This window comes from Mastigoproctus giganteus, chromosome 2 (assembly GCF_048544385.1).
Source record: "Mastigoproctus giganteus isolate SK-2022 chromosome 2, ASM4854438v1, whole genome shotgun sequence".
Classification (NCBI taxonomy): domain Eukaryota; kingdom Metazoa; phylum Arthropoda; class Arachnida; order Uropygi; family Thelyphonidae; genus Mastigoproctus; species Mastigoproctus giganteus.
The window spans coordinates 202,689,759-202,705,154 of NC_143576.1; the positions used below are offsets into that span (position 1 = coordinate 202,689,759).

The 15,396-nt window shown below is 39.2% G+C and overlaps 1 protein-coding gene across 1 annotated transcript in view; it reads right to left on the bottom strand.

The window, feature by feature from the left end:
• The window catches only part of LOC150089919 (putative phospholipid-transporting ATPase IIA), a 359,368-nt gene that overhangs the window by 286,910 nt on the left and 57,062 nt on the right, over window positions 1-15,396 (bottom strand). The window contains exon 5 of the mRNA XM_090368898.1: window positions 11,094-11,261. Coding sequence (XP_090225024.1) covers window positions 11,094-11,261 — 168 coding nt within the window. The remainder of the gene's footprint in view (window positions 1-11,093; window positions 11,262-15,396) is intronic.

The window sequence follows — 15,396 nt, forward strand, 5'->3', positions numbered from 1 at the left end:
CAACGGACCCAACACTGAACCCTGAGGAACTCCAATAATAACATTAGTCCACGTTGAGCAGTGTCCATTGATTACCACTCTGTCTTCTGCCACTCAACCATCCCCTTATCCATAGCAGCAATTTGCCTCCAATGCCACACTGCTCCAATTTGTGCAGCAGCCTTCCATGTGCAACAGTATCAAAAGCCTTTCTAAGATCCAAATATATAATATCAAAGTTATTCCCTGCATCCAGTTCTTTTGTGACTACATCATAGTATCCAATCAAATTGGTCAGGCAAGACCTGCCCTTAACAAAATCATGCTGCGTCTGAGCTATAACTGAATTCTTGTCTAGATGATCCTGCAGTGCTTCTTTAACCAGTGCCTCCATTAATTTTCCTGGAACAGAAGTTAAACTGACAGGTCTATAATTACTTGTGTCAGCCTTTGATCCTCCTTTGTGAATTGGGGTTACATTTGCACATCTCCAGTCAATGGGTACCTCCCCTGAGTCCAAAGAAGCTCTCATAATTATGGCTAGGGGTTTGCTTACTTCCTTTGCTGCCTCCTTTAATATAACTGGATAGATCCCATCCACCCCAGGTGCCTTTTTTATGTTTATCCTCAACAATCTCTCCTCCACTTTCCTCTCAGTTATTACAAAATCATCTAGCTCACTGCCAATGTCTACTTTACCTACGTCATTCTCCTTCCTGAATAACTCCTCATGCGTGAATGTAGATGCAAAATACTCGTTTAGACTGTTAGCCACCTGAGCAGGATCCTCAACTGTTGAACCATCAATATCCAGTGGACCAATCTGATTCATCCCTTTCCTTCTTGAGTTTAAATAGGTAAAGAACTCTTTTCTGTTTTTCTTTGCATCCTTTGCCAAAGATTTTTCGTAGTCTGCCTTTGTCTGCCTAATCTCCTTTGTGACTTGGTTACAGACCAACTTATATCTATCACAGGCTTCCATGTCGCCCATTAATTTGTATGTATTCCATGCATTTTTCTTCTCTGCCACATGTCTCATTAGTTCATCTGACAACCATTTAGGCCTGAACCTTGAACAATATTTTTTTCGTTTCGTTGTTATGGGCCTTTATGAGAGCTTGAAGGACAGGGTGGATGCCCTCGAAAGAAATAAATTGAGGGGCTCATCAAGCTCTCAGCTGCCCACAACAACGCCAGAGCTTGCACTTGGTCATCATGCAACACAGAGGCAGCCCCCTAGGCAGAATGCGCTGATCCCACAGGAACTAGTAGTTGTTGGTGACTCGATTGTCAGGGAAACGGGGAACATGCTTTGTAAAAACGATAGGTGGAATAGGACCAGGGTATGTCTGCCAGGGGCAAAGGTTGATGACGTAGAGCGGATATCATCTTTTAAGGGCACAAAAGGTGATATAGTTTTACACGTTAGCACTAATGATATTAAGAGTAGGAGACCGGCGGAATTACTTAGCAAGTACAGGTCACTGTTGAAAAAAAGCCGTGAATTAGGGTTGAATTTCAAAGTGTCTGCAATACTGCCCAGACACGATAGGAGGGAGTACATGAAGAGAGCCTTGTCGATCAATTCAGCCCTGGAGGGATTGTGCAAGGCTCAAGGGGTAGAATTTTTTTCAGAATGGTCTGTACTTGTTAACAGGAGAGACTGCTTCTACAGGGATGGGATACACTTAAATAGAAAGGGTGCAAGAATTTTTGCTGATGCTGTCGAGGCAGTGTTAGGTGGGTCGGAAAACTGCTAGTTGGGGGGGATACAAGGACTAATAGATTAACAGTAGCCCCTGGCAGAGGTGGAAGTGATTCTTGCACTGCTTCTATTGAAATGAGCACAAGCCTGAAAAACAAGTTGCAGGATATTTCAGAGACTGCTGGGAGTCATTGCGGTACAAATAAACACATGGGTTGTGTTAGGGTAGCTAAGAATAGAAACAGGTGCATGCATACTTGCGTGTACACCAATGCTAGGAGCTTGGTAAATAAATTTGATGAATTTGAGGTATTGCTCAAAACATCAAAGGCAGATATTGTTGGGATATCAGAGACGTGGTGTCACACAGATATAAGAATGCGGAACTGGAATTTGGGGAATACGATGTGTATAGAAAGGATAGACAGGACAGGAGGGGAGGAGGGGTTATGCTATTAGTTAAGAAACACATAAAATCCAAGGAAGTGAAGCCGATGGACAGGGCAGTGTCGAGTCAGTTTAGTGTGACATAAGCATAGGGAAATCAAAATTGAGAGTAGGAGTGTGCTATAGGCCTAATGACTCTGATGAGTATAAAAAGATATTGTACAGGGAAATGAAGTGGGCCAGTAAATCAGAGAGTCTTATAATGGGGGATTTTAATTTCCCAGATATTGACTGGAATTTGTGGGTTGGTCACTCACACACTAGCCAGGCTTTTGTGGATTTATTGGATGATTGTTTTCTACATCAGCATGTTCGCGAGGCAACAAGAGGGAGCAATACTCTTGATCTGAGTTATTAAGGTTTGAAAATAGCAGAAGGTTATTAAATTATAGCAGGGTGCGTAATGATTTTGTAATAACTGAGAGCAAAGTGGAGGAGAAACCGTTGAAGTTAAATATAAGAAAGGCACCTGGGGCGGATGGGATCTATCCAGTTATATTAAAGGAGGCGGCAAAGAAACTAAGCAAACCCTTAGCCATAATTATGAGAGCAAACTTGGACTCAGGGGAGGTCCCCATGCACTGGAGATGTGCAAATGTATCCCTAGTTCACAAAGGGGGATCAAAGGGTGACACAAGTAATTACAGACAAGTTATTTTAACTTCTGTTCCGGGTAAAATAATGGAGCCACTGGTTAAAGATGCATCGCAGGATCATCTAGACAAGACTGCAGCAATAATTCAGAAACAGCATGGGTTTGTTAAGGAAAAGTCTTGTCTGACAAATTTGATAGGATATTATGATGTGGTTACAAAGGAACTGGATGCAAAAAATAATTTTTATATCACATACTTGGATTCAGGAAAGCTTTTGACACTGTTGCACATGGAAGACTACTGTACAAATTGGAGCAGAATGGTATTAAGGGTAAGTTGCTACAATGGATAAAAGAATGGTTGAGTGGGAGAAGACAGAGGGTGGTAATCAATGGGCACCGCTCTTCATGGACTAATGTTATTAGTGGAGTCCCACGGGGTTCGGTGTTGGGTCCACTGTTGTTTTGTGTATTTATCAATGATATTGATGAAGGTATATCAGGCTTAATGTCGAAGTTTGCAGATGACACAAAGGTTGGCAGGGCTGTTAATGACAGTAATGGCAGTGTGCTGCTCCAACAAGATCTAGAAAATTTGGGAAGATGGGGTGAGAAGTGGCAACAAGTTTAACATTGACAAATGCAAAGCATTCCATATGTGTACAAGTAACCCCACAGTAACGTACCAACTATGTGGTACTACACTTACGGTGGCAGAAAATGAAAAAGACATGGAAGTAATTGTGCAGTCAGATATGAAGTTTTCTGAGCAATCCAGACAGGCTGTCAGGGCAGGTCATGGGGTTTGGTCAATGATATACAGAAATTTTACTAGCAGGAAAAAGGAGGTGATTGTCCCTCTATATAAGGCAATGGTCAGCCCACACCTTGAGTACTGCGTACAGGTCTGGAGGCATCATTTTAGGAAGGATGTAGATTTGCTTGAGTATGTACAGAGAAAGGCAACAAAGACTGGTGAGGGGGACGACGGATCCTCTGACCAAGAGAGGCTTAAGTTCTGCAAATTGCAGCAGCTGGAGACTAGGCATCTGCAAGGTGATCTGATCAAGGTGTACAAGGCCTTGAATGGGTTGAGCATGCTGAATTCTGTTGGGATTCTTCCCCACCTTCAGATTACGAACCAAATGGAGCATAAATTCAAATTGAGGAAAAACAAATGTAGAATAGATGTGTGGAAATTTGCCTTTAGTCAGCGGGTGGTTAACTGCTGGAACATACTTCCATCTGTTGTGGAAGTTGATAGGTTAAATAAATTTAAGGAGGAACTGGACAAGCATTTAGAGGGAATGGTTGTGTAAATTTTTTTTTTTTTTTTTTTTTTTGGCTGATGTTGCATAAGCTCATACACTTGCTTTGTTGCATCACATGCCACTATTCACTACTACTACTACTACATCAGCCAAAAAAAAAAAGAAAAAAAAAACACTTGCACTTCACCCCTCCACTCGTTCGAAATACCTGTCGAGCTAAGTCTAAATTTATTTAGGCTATCAACTTCCACAAAAAGGGATGGAAGTCTATTCCACCAACTACCCACTAGCTAAAGGCAAATTTCGGCACATTTATCTGTCTTTCCATAATTTGAATTTACGCCCTCTCAGGTGATTACTCTGAGCAAGAGGAAGAATTCCATCAGCATTGAGCATGCTCAAACCATTCAAGGCCTTATACACCTCTATCAGATCACCTCGGCGGTGCCTAGTCTCCAGACACTGTAATTTGCAAAACTTAAGCCTTTCTTCGTAAGAACAACACTTTGTTCCATTCACTAATCTTGTTGCCCTTCTCTATACTCGTTCCAGCAGCTCTACATCCCTCTTGAAATGAGGCCTCCAGACTAAAGGTGTGGCCTGATCACTGCCTTATACAGAGGAATAATCACCTCCTTGTCCCTGCTAGAAATATTTCTGTATATCATTGACAAGACACCATGAGTTACTCTTGCAGCCCGTCTGCACTGCTCAGAGAACTTCATATCTGCCTGCACAATTACCCTCGGGTCCTTTTCATTCTCTACCACTGTCAGTGTAGTACCACAGAGTTGATTCGTTGCTCTGGGGTTGCTGTTTCCCATACATAGTACTTTACATTTGTCAATGTTTCCATGGATAAGAAGTTAAACTAATAGGTCTGTAATTACTTGTGTCAGCTTTCGATCCCCCTTTGTGAAATGCAGATACCTCTCAGCCCATCTGCTCAACCGTTCCAAATCATATTGCAGCAGCATAACAACAGTAGTTTCCTTAACAACACTGCCAACCTTCGTATCATCTGCAAACTCTGACATTAAACTTGATATACCATCATCAATATTATTTATAAATACAGAAAACAATAATGGACCCAACACCGAATCCTGAGGGACTCCACTAATAACATTAGTCCACGATGAGCAGTGTCCATTGATTGCCACTCTCTGTCTTCTCCCCCTCAACCACCCCTTTATCCATAGCAGCAATTTGCCTACAATGACACACTGCTCCAATTTGTGCAGCAGTCTTCCACATGCAACAGTATCAAAAGCCTTTCTAAGATCCAAGTATATAATATCAAAGTTATTCCCTGCATTCAGTTCTTTTGTTACTGCATCAAAGTATCCAATCAAACTGGTCAGGCAAGACTTTCCCTTAACAAAACCATGCTGTGTCCAAGCTATAACTGAAGTCTTGTCTAGATGATCCTGCAGTGCTTCTTTAACCAGAGCCTCCATTAATTTTCCTGGAACAGAAGTTAAACTCACAGGTCTATAATTACTTGTGTCAGCCTTTGATCCTCCTTTATGAAGGCGCCTCCGTAGCCAGGTGGGCAGGAGCGGCAGTGTGTAGCACAGGCATCTTGATTAGACCGGGGTTCGAGCCCGTGCCCTCCAAATATGGATGATGTGGAAAGGTCAGGGAATGACCACCGCATATCCCCGGAGCAATATGGCCTTAGTTGCTAATGCTCCTAAAAACCAAACAACAACAAACAAACATCCTTATGAATTGGGCTCACATTTGCACATCTCCAGTCTATGGGTATCTGCCCTGAGTCTAAGGAAGCTCTCGTTATTATGGTTAAGGGTTTGCTTACTTCCTTTGCTGCCTCCTTCAATATATAACTGGATTGATCCCATCGACCCCATTTGCCTTTCTTGTGTTTATCTTGAACATTTCCTCCTCCACTTTACTCTCAGTTATTACAAGATTATCTAGCTTACTGCCAGAGTTGAATACACCTTTGGCATTCCCCTCACTAAGTAATTCCTTGTGTGTGAATGTCGATGCAAAATATTCATTTAGTTTGTTAGCTACCTGAGCAGGATCATCAACAGTTGAACCATCGATATCAAGTGGACCAATCTGATTCATCCCCTTCCTTTTAGAGTTTATATAAGTAAAGAAATCCTTGCTGTTTTTCTTTGCATCTTTTGCCAAAGATTTCTCGTAATCTGCCTTCACCTGCCTAACCTCCTTTGTAACTTGGTTACAGATCAACTTATATCTATCATAGGCGTCTGTATCACATGTTAATTTATATGTATCCTACATTTTTCTTCTCTGCCATATGTCTCATTAGTTCATCTGACATCCATTTAGGCCTAAACCTTGAACAATATTTCTTAGTTGGTATGTAAAGCCTAGTAGCTTCCAAGATAATTTCTTTGAATGCTTCCCATTTTGAATTTGCTGTTGGTAACATCATTAGTTGGACCCACTGTATAGAATTTAAATACTGTCTCAGACCATCGTAGTCATCTTTACGAAAGTAAAAACCCTTCCCTTTACCCCTGATGGTAGTTACCTCTTTATGTAAATTCCACTTCAGCACACTGTGATCACTACCACCTAGTAGTTCCTTTATCTGCAGATTCTTAATGAATGAAGAATCACTAGTGATAATCAAATCAAGAGAATTACTCCCTCTAGTTGCCTCCCGAATATGCTGATGTAGAAAACAATCATCCAATAAATCCACAAAAGCCTTGCTAGTGTGTGAGTTACCAACCCACAAATTCCAGTCAATATCTGGGAAATTAACATCCCCCATTATAAGACTCTCTGATTTACTGCCCCACTCTTTTTCCCTGTACAGTTTCTTATTATACACATCAGAGTCATTAGGCCTATAGCACACTCCTACTCTCAATTTTGATCTACCAATGCTTATGTCACACCAAAACTGACTCGACACTGCACTGTCCAGCGATGTCGACTGGCTTCACTTCCTTGGATTTTATATGTTTCTTAACTAATAGCATAACCCCTCCTCTCTTCCTATCCTGTCTATCCTTTCTGTACACATTGTACTCCCCCAATTCCAGTTCTACATTCCTTACATCTGTGTGACACCACATCTCTGATATCCAAACAATATCTGCCTTTGATGCTTTGAGCAATACCTCAAATTCATAAAATTTATTTACCAAACTCCTAGCATTGGTGTACACACAAGTATACATGCACTTGTTCCCATTCTTAGCTACCCTAACACAACCCATGTTTTTACTTGTACCGCAATGACACCCAACAGTCTCTGAAATATCCTGCATCTTGTTTTCCAGGCTTCTGCTCATTCCAATAGAAGCTGCGCAAGAATCGCTTTCACCTCTGCCAGTGGCTACTGTTAATCTATTAGTCCTTGTATTCCCCTAAGCTAGCAGTTTTTTGACCCACCTAACATTGCCTCGCCGATAGCATCAGCAAACATTCTTGCACCCTTTCTATTTAAGTGTATCCCATCCCTGTAGAAGAAGTCTCTCCTGTTAACAAGTACAAACCAGGCTGAAAAAAATTCTACCCCTGGAGCCTTGCACAATCTTTCCAGGGCCGAATTGATCGACAGGGCTCTCATCATATACTCCCTCCTATCGTGTCTGGAATTGCAGACACTTTCAAATTCAACCCTAATTCACAGCTTTTTTTTTTTAACAGTGACCTGTACTTGTTAAGTAATTCTGCCGGTCTCCTACTCTTAATATCATTAGTGCCAACATGTACAACTATAATAACCTTTTGTACCCTTAAAAGATGATATCCGCTCTACGTCATCAACCTTTGCCCCTGGCAGACATACCCTGGTCCTGTTCTGCCTATCCTTTTTACAAAGCATGTTCCCCGTTTCCCTGACAATAGAGTCACCAACAACTACTAGTTCCTGTGGGACCAGCGCATTCTTCTTTGGGGGTTGCTGCTGTGTTGTGTGATGACCAAGTGCAAGCTCTGGCATTGATGTGGGCAGTTGAGAGCTTGATGGGCCCCTCAATTTAGATCCTTCGAGGGCATCCACCCTGTCCTTCAAGCTCTCATATAGGCCCATAACAACGCTGAGTTGTCGCCTGATTTTGTTACACTCCTTGCATCGCGCACACAGAAAGACATACCCCATGGCAATATCATGTCCCGTACCCGAATGCTCCACAAATATCATGCAAGCAGTGCATTTTAAAAGGCTGTGATTCGGAGGGCACCTGTCCCCCTCAGTTCTCCCCTGAGCCAAAGCACTTCCATTAGCTTGAGCCTTTTGCTTTGCTGCTCAGGTCTGAGTCATGATTTCAATTTAATTTCAATAAAATTTCAATTTCAGTACAAAATTATAACACTAAACTTGTATCCCAACACAGTTATAATGCTATATATATTTTCCAGTATCAAGTATTATCTATGAGTTCCGTTTATATAACTTCCATATCAAGTTATGTATTAATTAATTATGTTACGTTTGTAATCTTCCATATTTCCCCATGTATAAGACGCACCTTTTTTCGAAAAATTTGGGGTCTAAAAACTGGGTGTGTCTTATACAGTGGTTGTAGATTTTTTTTACTTGCATTTCCCGCTTTTTCGCGCTTGTCTTTGCACTCATTGTTTCGCACTTGTTACCGGTATATTAGGTTTCGGTTTCCACGTTCTGTTCAGAAATGGCTCAGAAAAGATTTTCGTACAGTGTTTAATTCAAGTTAAAAGTGATATAATTTGCAAAAATGAATGGAAATCGTGCTGCTGAACGTAAGTTTGGTCCTCCTCTAACTGAGAAAACAATCCGAGACTGGCTACAGGAAGAAGAAACCCCACTGAAAATGCCATGGCAGAAGGCCATGAGAGGCAAGTCAGCAAAATGGCCTGATTTAGAGAGGGAATTGAAGATATGGATTGAAGAGCAAAAGGCAATTGCAATTCATGTGTCCACAAAGATGGTTCAACATGAGGCAAGAAGAATTGCTGATGAAAAATAAGTTACTGATTTCAAAGGAGGACACAATTGGTGCTTTAGGTTCATGAAACGGAATGGACTAAGCATGCGTACATGCACCAGACTTGCCCAAAAGATGCCTGAACGCTATGAGCAGAAGGTCCTTGAATTTCATCGTTTTGTCATTCAATGTCAGAAGACACATCAGTTTGAATTGGGACAGATTGCAAATATGGACGAAGTCCCCCCCCCTTCAATTTGATGTCACAAGTAACAGAATTGTTGTGCTGTTACTTGTGACAGTTTTGGTTACTGCTTCACAGTAACAAAACTGTAACTGTGAAGACAAGTGGACATGAAAAGAGCCATTATACAGTTGTTCTAGCTTGTTGTGCCAACAGAACCAAGCTGCCTCCTATGCTGATTTTCAAACGCAAAATAATGGCAAAAGAAGACATTCCTCGGGGAGTGATTGTCCCCATTCATGACAAGGGTTGGATGGATCAGGATGGGATGAAGATCTGGTTTGAGAAAGTTTGGAGCAGGAGACCAGGTGGGCTCTTACACACACCTGCCCTATTGGTGCTTGATCAGTTCAGGGCACACATAACAAAAAATACAAAGAAGATTGCTGCAGAGCAAAAAACAAAACTTCCCATCATACCTGAAGTCTTGACATCCCAGCTCCAACCACTTGATGTCAGCATTAACAAACCCTTCAAAGCTGCCATGAGAGACGAATGGAACCAATGGATTAAGTCTTCTGGGGACAATTTGACACCAGCAGGAAGAGTGAAGAAACCAACTATAGGAGAAGTTTGTACCTGGATGAAAAGATCCTGGGATAATATCAAGATTGAGATCGCTGTCAAGTCATTTAAGAAGTGTGGCATTTCAAATGCCATAGATGAAACTGAGGATGAGGCAATATATGAACACAGTGATTTGTCATCAGACACATGAGAACAAGCTAATGGATGGGAGTTTCGACAGTGATGAGTTGTATGAATTTTATGATGAATAAAGCTTGAGTCCAATAACTTTATGTAATACACTTTTTTTCCAAATTTCGGGCCCCATAATTAAGGTGCATCTTATAAATGGGGAAATACAGTAAGTTGTTATATGTATTTAGTTAAAAGTACAATTTAATTGACAATGAGGTTTAACAAAATTAATAGATTTTACTGATTAATTGACAATATTATATTATATACTGAGCTTACGCTATCTAGTTCACAATATAACGTTGTGTCGTATAACAATGGCGGCAAGTTACAAACGGTAAATCTACGGACACTTAAGTGGTAATTAACTTCCAAATCTCGCTGTCTCAATTCAGAATAAACTAAGGATCTTGACTAGATCTATAAGCCAGTTATAGAAAATAATTTGATGTAACAATTGGTCAATAAAGCGGCTAAATATGGCTAAAAAACTTCTTGTTCAGTGGAGCTGCAACTTGTAACACGTGGATTTGATATGCTTACCGATACTTTTATGCAATTACAAGGCCAAGTAAAGAATAAATACACCAGATTAATCAGAAAATCACTTTTAACCACATAAATCCTATAATAAAATTTTTTGTTTAAATAACTGAATTTTTAGTGACATTCACAATTAAAACCCAGAAATTTACTATTTTCATACATTATGGCGTGCATTACTGCAGTGTTTTCCAGCCTTTGTTCCACAAGTGATCCATAAGACTTGACAAAACAGCTTAACAACTGAATAGTTTTGGATGTTCAGAGTGTTCAAAGAGTTAACCTCTTGACTATGCCTAAGTTCATGTTGTGTGAGTGATCAGAATTGAACCCAAGGGACTTCCTGTATCATATCTTAAGTAATCAAAATGAAGAAAAAATTTAATATGAGCAGGGTATATCTCGAAAAGGAACAAGACAAAAACTTCAGAAAAATCACAGTAATAAAGAAGGAAAATAAAGACCCTGGAAGAATGGTAGAAGATAATACATCAAAATTAGATAGGGAACTTGAAATTAGGTGAAAATAGAATAGAAGAAAAGGGAAAAATAGCCTAGGAAGTAAATCTCAGAAAAAAAGAAATGACAATAATTTTAATAATTTATCCAAGACATGGCTATCACTTATTAAAATTGTAATTATTACATGTTATAAGATAGCACAAATTTTTTGCTATACTATTACCTTTTCTACAATAATTAGGTCTGACACTTTAATATTTGAACTTGGCACTTGCACCACACCTTGGGATGTCAGTTTTTGGTATTTTTGGCAATTTACTTCTCTGTCCCTGCTGTATCTTCTGATATCATCTATGGCTTCTCTAATGAGTGTGACAGTTAAGACAAAACCCTAATAATGAAAATACCAAAATTTGTTAATTGTGTTAAGTTATATATATATATATATATATATATATATAAATGCACAATGAAAGAAAATTTTAAATGTTTTAAAATGTGTCCTACTACAGCAGCAGCAGCAGCCACAAAAACTACATCATCCTTAAACTGAGTCATGATGAGCTCCATCAGAATGATCTGGATAGGCTTTATAGATGATAGAACTTGCCAAATATGAAGTCTTACATTTGGAAAATAATCTGCGTGTTATCTCCCAAATCAGATTAACATTAAATGCTAAAGATTATTAATTCATTAGTATTTCCTGTATATGTGAAAGTATGTCGCCTGAAAGCATCGTTTCATCATCCTGAAATATCTACATGTTACTACATCATGCTGAATATTTCTCATTTGCAGACCCTACATCAGATGCGCGTTTTTATATCATCAAGTGTATAAAGCATCAGCCTACTAACATGTGCTGCCGATTTCCATTCAGTAGTGATATGGCAAGCAGACACAGTTAACTATAAGGAAGAAAAATGCAAAATATGATTATTGCTCTTAAAAGGGAAGGTGGGAATTTTCCGGCCAACATAATTTCGAAAAGTTGGACAAAATAACTCTTCTGTATCAAGAATTCTTAAAAAGAAACACAAGAATAGAATTGAATAAAATCTGGATTAGAGCTGAGGAGGATGTACACCAGTGCAGAACACTCTTTTAAAATGTCTAAGTCTCTACGATTATCATAAAAACTCCAGACTCCTCTGTGTGTGCAGGTATGTATGCAAGTGCGTGTGTGCGTGTGTGTGTGTGTGTTGTGGGAGTTAATGACACAAACTACATCTATAATGTGCCTATTCATTTATTATAGAAAACAAAGGTATTAAATTCTCTTCGTAAAACACAAATTTAGCAAAATCCAAATCAGAATTGATGAAATACTCCAACTTGTTTCAGAAAGTTGAAAAATTCAGTAATGTTTGTCTCATTGTTAATGAGATGCCGTAGTATCATCAGCTCATGAAGATTAACTAGGGTTGGCTAAGTCAAAGTTCTGTCTTGTTGGTAATAGTAGTAGCAGCAGAGGCATGTGATGCAAGAAAGCAAGTGCATGAGCTTATGTAGACTCAGCAAAAAAAAAAAAAAAAAAAATTCCACACATCCATTCCCTCTAAAAGTTTGTCCAGTTCCTTCTTGATTTAATTAAGCTATCATCTTCCACACAACAGATGGAAGTTTGTTCCAGCAATCAACTACCTGCCAGCTAAAGGCACATTTCTGCACATCTATTCTACAACTGTCTTTGCTCAATTTGAATTTATGCCCCCTCAGGTTCATAATCTGAGCAAGCAGAAGAATCCCATCAGAATTTGGGATTTTTAACCTTTAACCTTTGTGTCATCTGCAAACTTCGACACTAAGCCTGATATACCTTCATCAATATCATTGATAAATATACAAAACAACAGTGGACCCAACACCGAACCCTGTGTGACTCCACTAATAACATTAATCCACAAAGAGCAGTGTCCATTGATTACCACTCTGTCGTCTCCCACTCAACCACCCTTTAATCCATTGTAGAAACATGCCCTTAACACTACACTGCTCCAATTTGTACACAGTAGTCTTCCAAGCGCAACAGTATCAAAAGCTTTCTGAATTCCAAGTATATGATATCAGAATTATTTTTTCCATCCTGTTCCTTTGTAACCACATCATAGTATCCGATCAAATTTGTCAGACAAGACTTTCCCTTAACAAACCCATGCAGTGTCTGAATTATTATTGCTGTCTTGTTTAGATGGTCCTGCAATGCTTCTTTAACCAGTGACTCCATTATTTTCCCCAGAACAGAAGTTAAAATAACAGGTCTGTAATTACGAACCTACGGGGACATAAGTTCAAATTAAGAAAGGACAGATGTAGAATAGATGTGCGGAAATTTGCCTTTAGCCAGCGGGTGGTTAATTGCTGGAACAAACTTCCATCTGTCGTTGTGGAAGTTGATAGGTTAAATAAATTTAAGGAGGAACTGGACAGGTATTTGGAGGGAATGGTGTGATTTTTTTTTTTTTTTTTTTTTTGGCTGATGCTGCATAAGCTCCTACACTTGCTTTCTTGCATCATGTGCCACTACTACTACTACTACTACTACTCGTGTCACTCCTTGATCCCCCTTTGTGAATTGGGGATACATTAGCACATCTCCAGTCCCCGAGTCCAAGGATGCTCTCATAATTATGGCTAAGGGTTTACTTGCTTCTGCTGCCTCCTTTAATATAACTGGATAGATCCCATTCATCCCAGGTGCCTTTCTTATGTTTACTTCAACAATTTCTCCTCCACTTTGCTCTCAGTTATTACAAAATCATTAAGCTCCATGTTAGAGTTTAAAAAGCTTTTGTCCTCCACTTCCCTAAAGAATTCCTTATGTGTGAATGTAGATGCAAAATACTCATTCAGTTTTTCAGATATCTGGGCAGGCTCATCAACAGTCAAACCATCGATATCAAGTGGACCAATCTGATTCATCCCCTTCCTTCTAGGGTTTATATAAGTAAAGAAGTCCTTGCTGTTTTTCTCAGCATCCTTTGCCCACGATTTCTCGTAATCTGCCTCCATTTGCCCAACCTCCTTGTGACTTGATTACAGACTAGATTATACCTACCATAAGCTTCTGTATCGCCTGATAATTTATATCCATCCCATGCATTTTTCTTCTCTGCCACGAGTCTCATTAGTTCATCTGACATCCATTTAGGCCCAAATCTTGAACAGCAATTCTTAATCGGTATGAAAAGCCTAGTAGCTTCCACAATTAATTCCTTGAATGCTCCCCATTTAGAATTTGCTGTTGGTAACATCATCAGTTGGTCCCACTGTATAGAATTTAAAAACAGTCTGAGAACACTGTAGTCACCTTTACAAAAGCAAAAACCCTTCCCTTTACCCCTGATGGTAAAGGGAAGGGTTTTTATATAGGAGCAATCAATAAAAATGTGCTTAACAATTGGATGTATGCAGCAATGTGGACACTGAGGTGGATCACTTTCCCGTGAGTAGACAGAGGTAGGTCAGATAAGTATGTATGGTGGTGAGAAGTACTTTTTGCCATAATGTGTGGACAATGGAGAGTAAAAATCATACTCAAAAAATATTAGCATAAGAAATTATAAAGATACTTATGTTTCATTTTGTATTTGTTTTCACTGGAAGAGCTAATTATTGATTTGGGAGTGCCATAGTGCTTTCTATTATACAAGGCATGCTGTATGAATAATAAGTTTATTGTCTAGGGCTGGAACAGTGATGTAGGATATATATCCTATATCTAAGTTAGGTGGATTTTTTGCAGCATTATCAGCAGTTCATTCCCCAATATTCTACAATGTGCTAGGATCAAACAAAAGGTGACCAATTGATAGCATTCTTCAATTTGTAGTAGTAGGCTCTTGATTTGATTTAAAACATGATGAACTTTAAAAGAAGAGTTATGCAATGCCATGAATGAGCTGAGGCAATCAGTATAAATAACATATTTTAAAGAACATTCAAAATAAAGTTTTTTCTATTGCTTTTATAAAACCAATTTAATTACACGTAATTCAACTGAAAAGGCTAATGCATTCAGATAGAAGGAATACTGAAATGATGGTAGAGGGAAATACCGTGACTGCTCCAACTCTAAATAAGATTTAGAGCCATCGGTATATAGAATAGAATCTTTAATTGCAGCAATAGACATACAATTAGTCCCGTCACGGCATGGTGGTGCCAGGGGTTAACAAAACATTCATGATATATTGGTGTAAAACCAATATATCATGAATGTAGAATGCATGGAGTTGTTTTACATTAGATGCCTGCAGCAGGTTCTTTCACCATTTGGCAAATAATGCTATCTCATTTACCAGTAAATTACATTTAATAATTTTTGTAATCACAATTACAAGTTATTTTCCATCAGACAGGGAACCTCATTCCCTCGCACAAAAAATAATTAAGGGAGAGCTATTCTTGTAAGGTATGTGTTTCAGGTCAAAACAGAAGGCAGAATTGTTTCAATATGTTTCAACCTTGGCAAAATTGGTCCCCAGAACAGAATAATCAAGTATGTAATGCTCTGGTTCAAA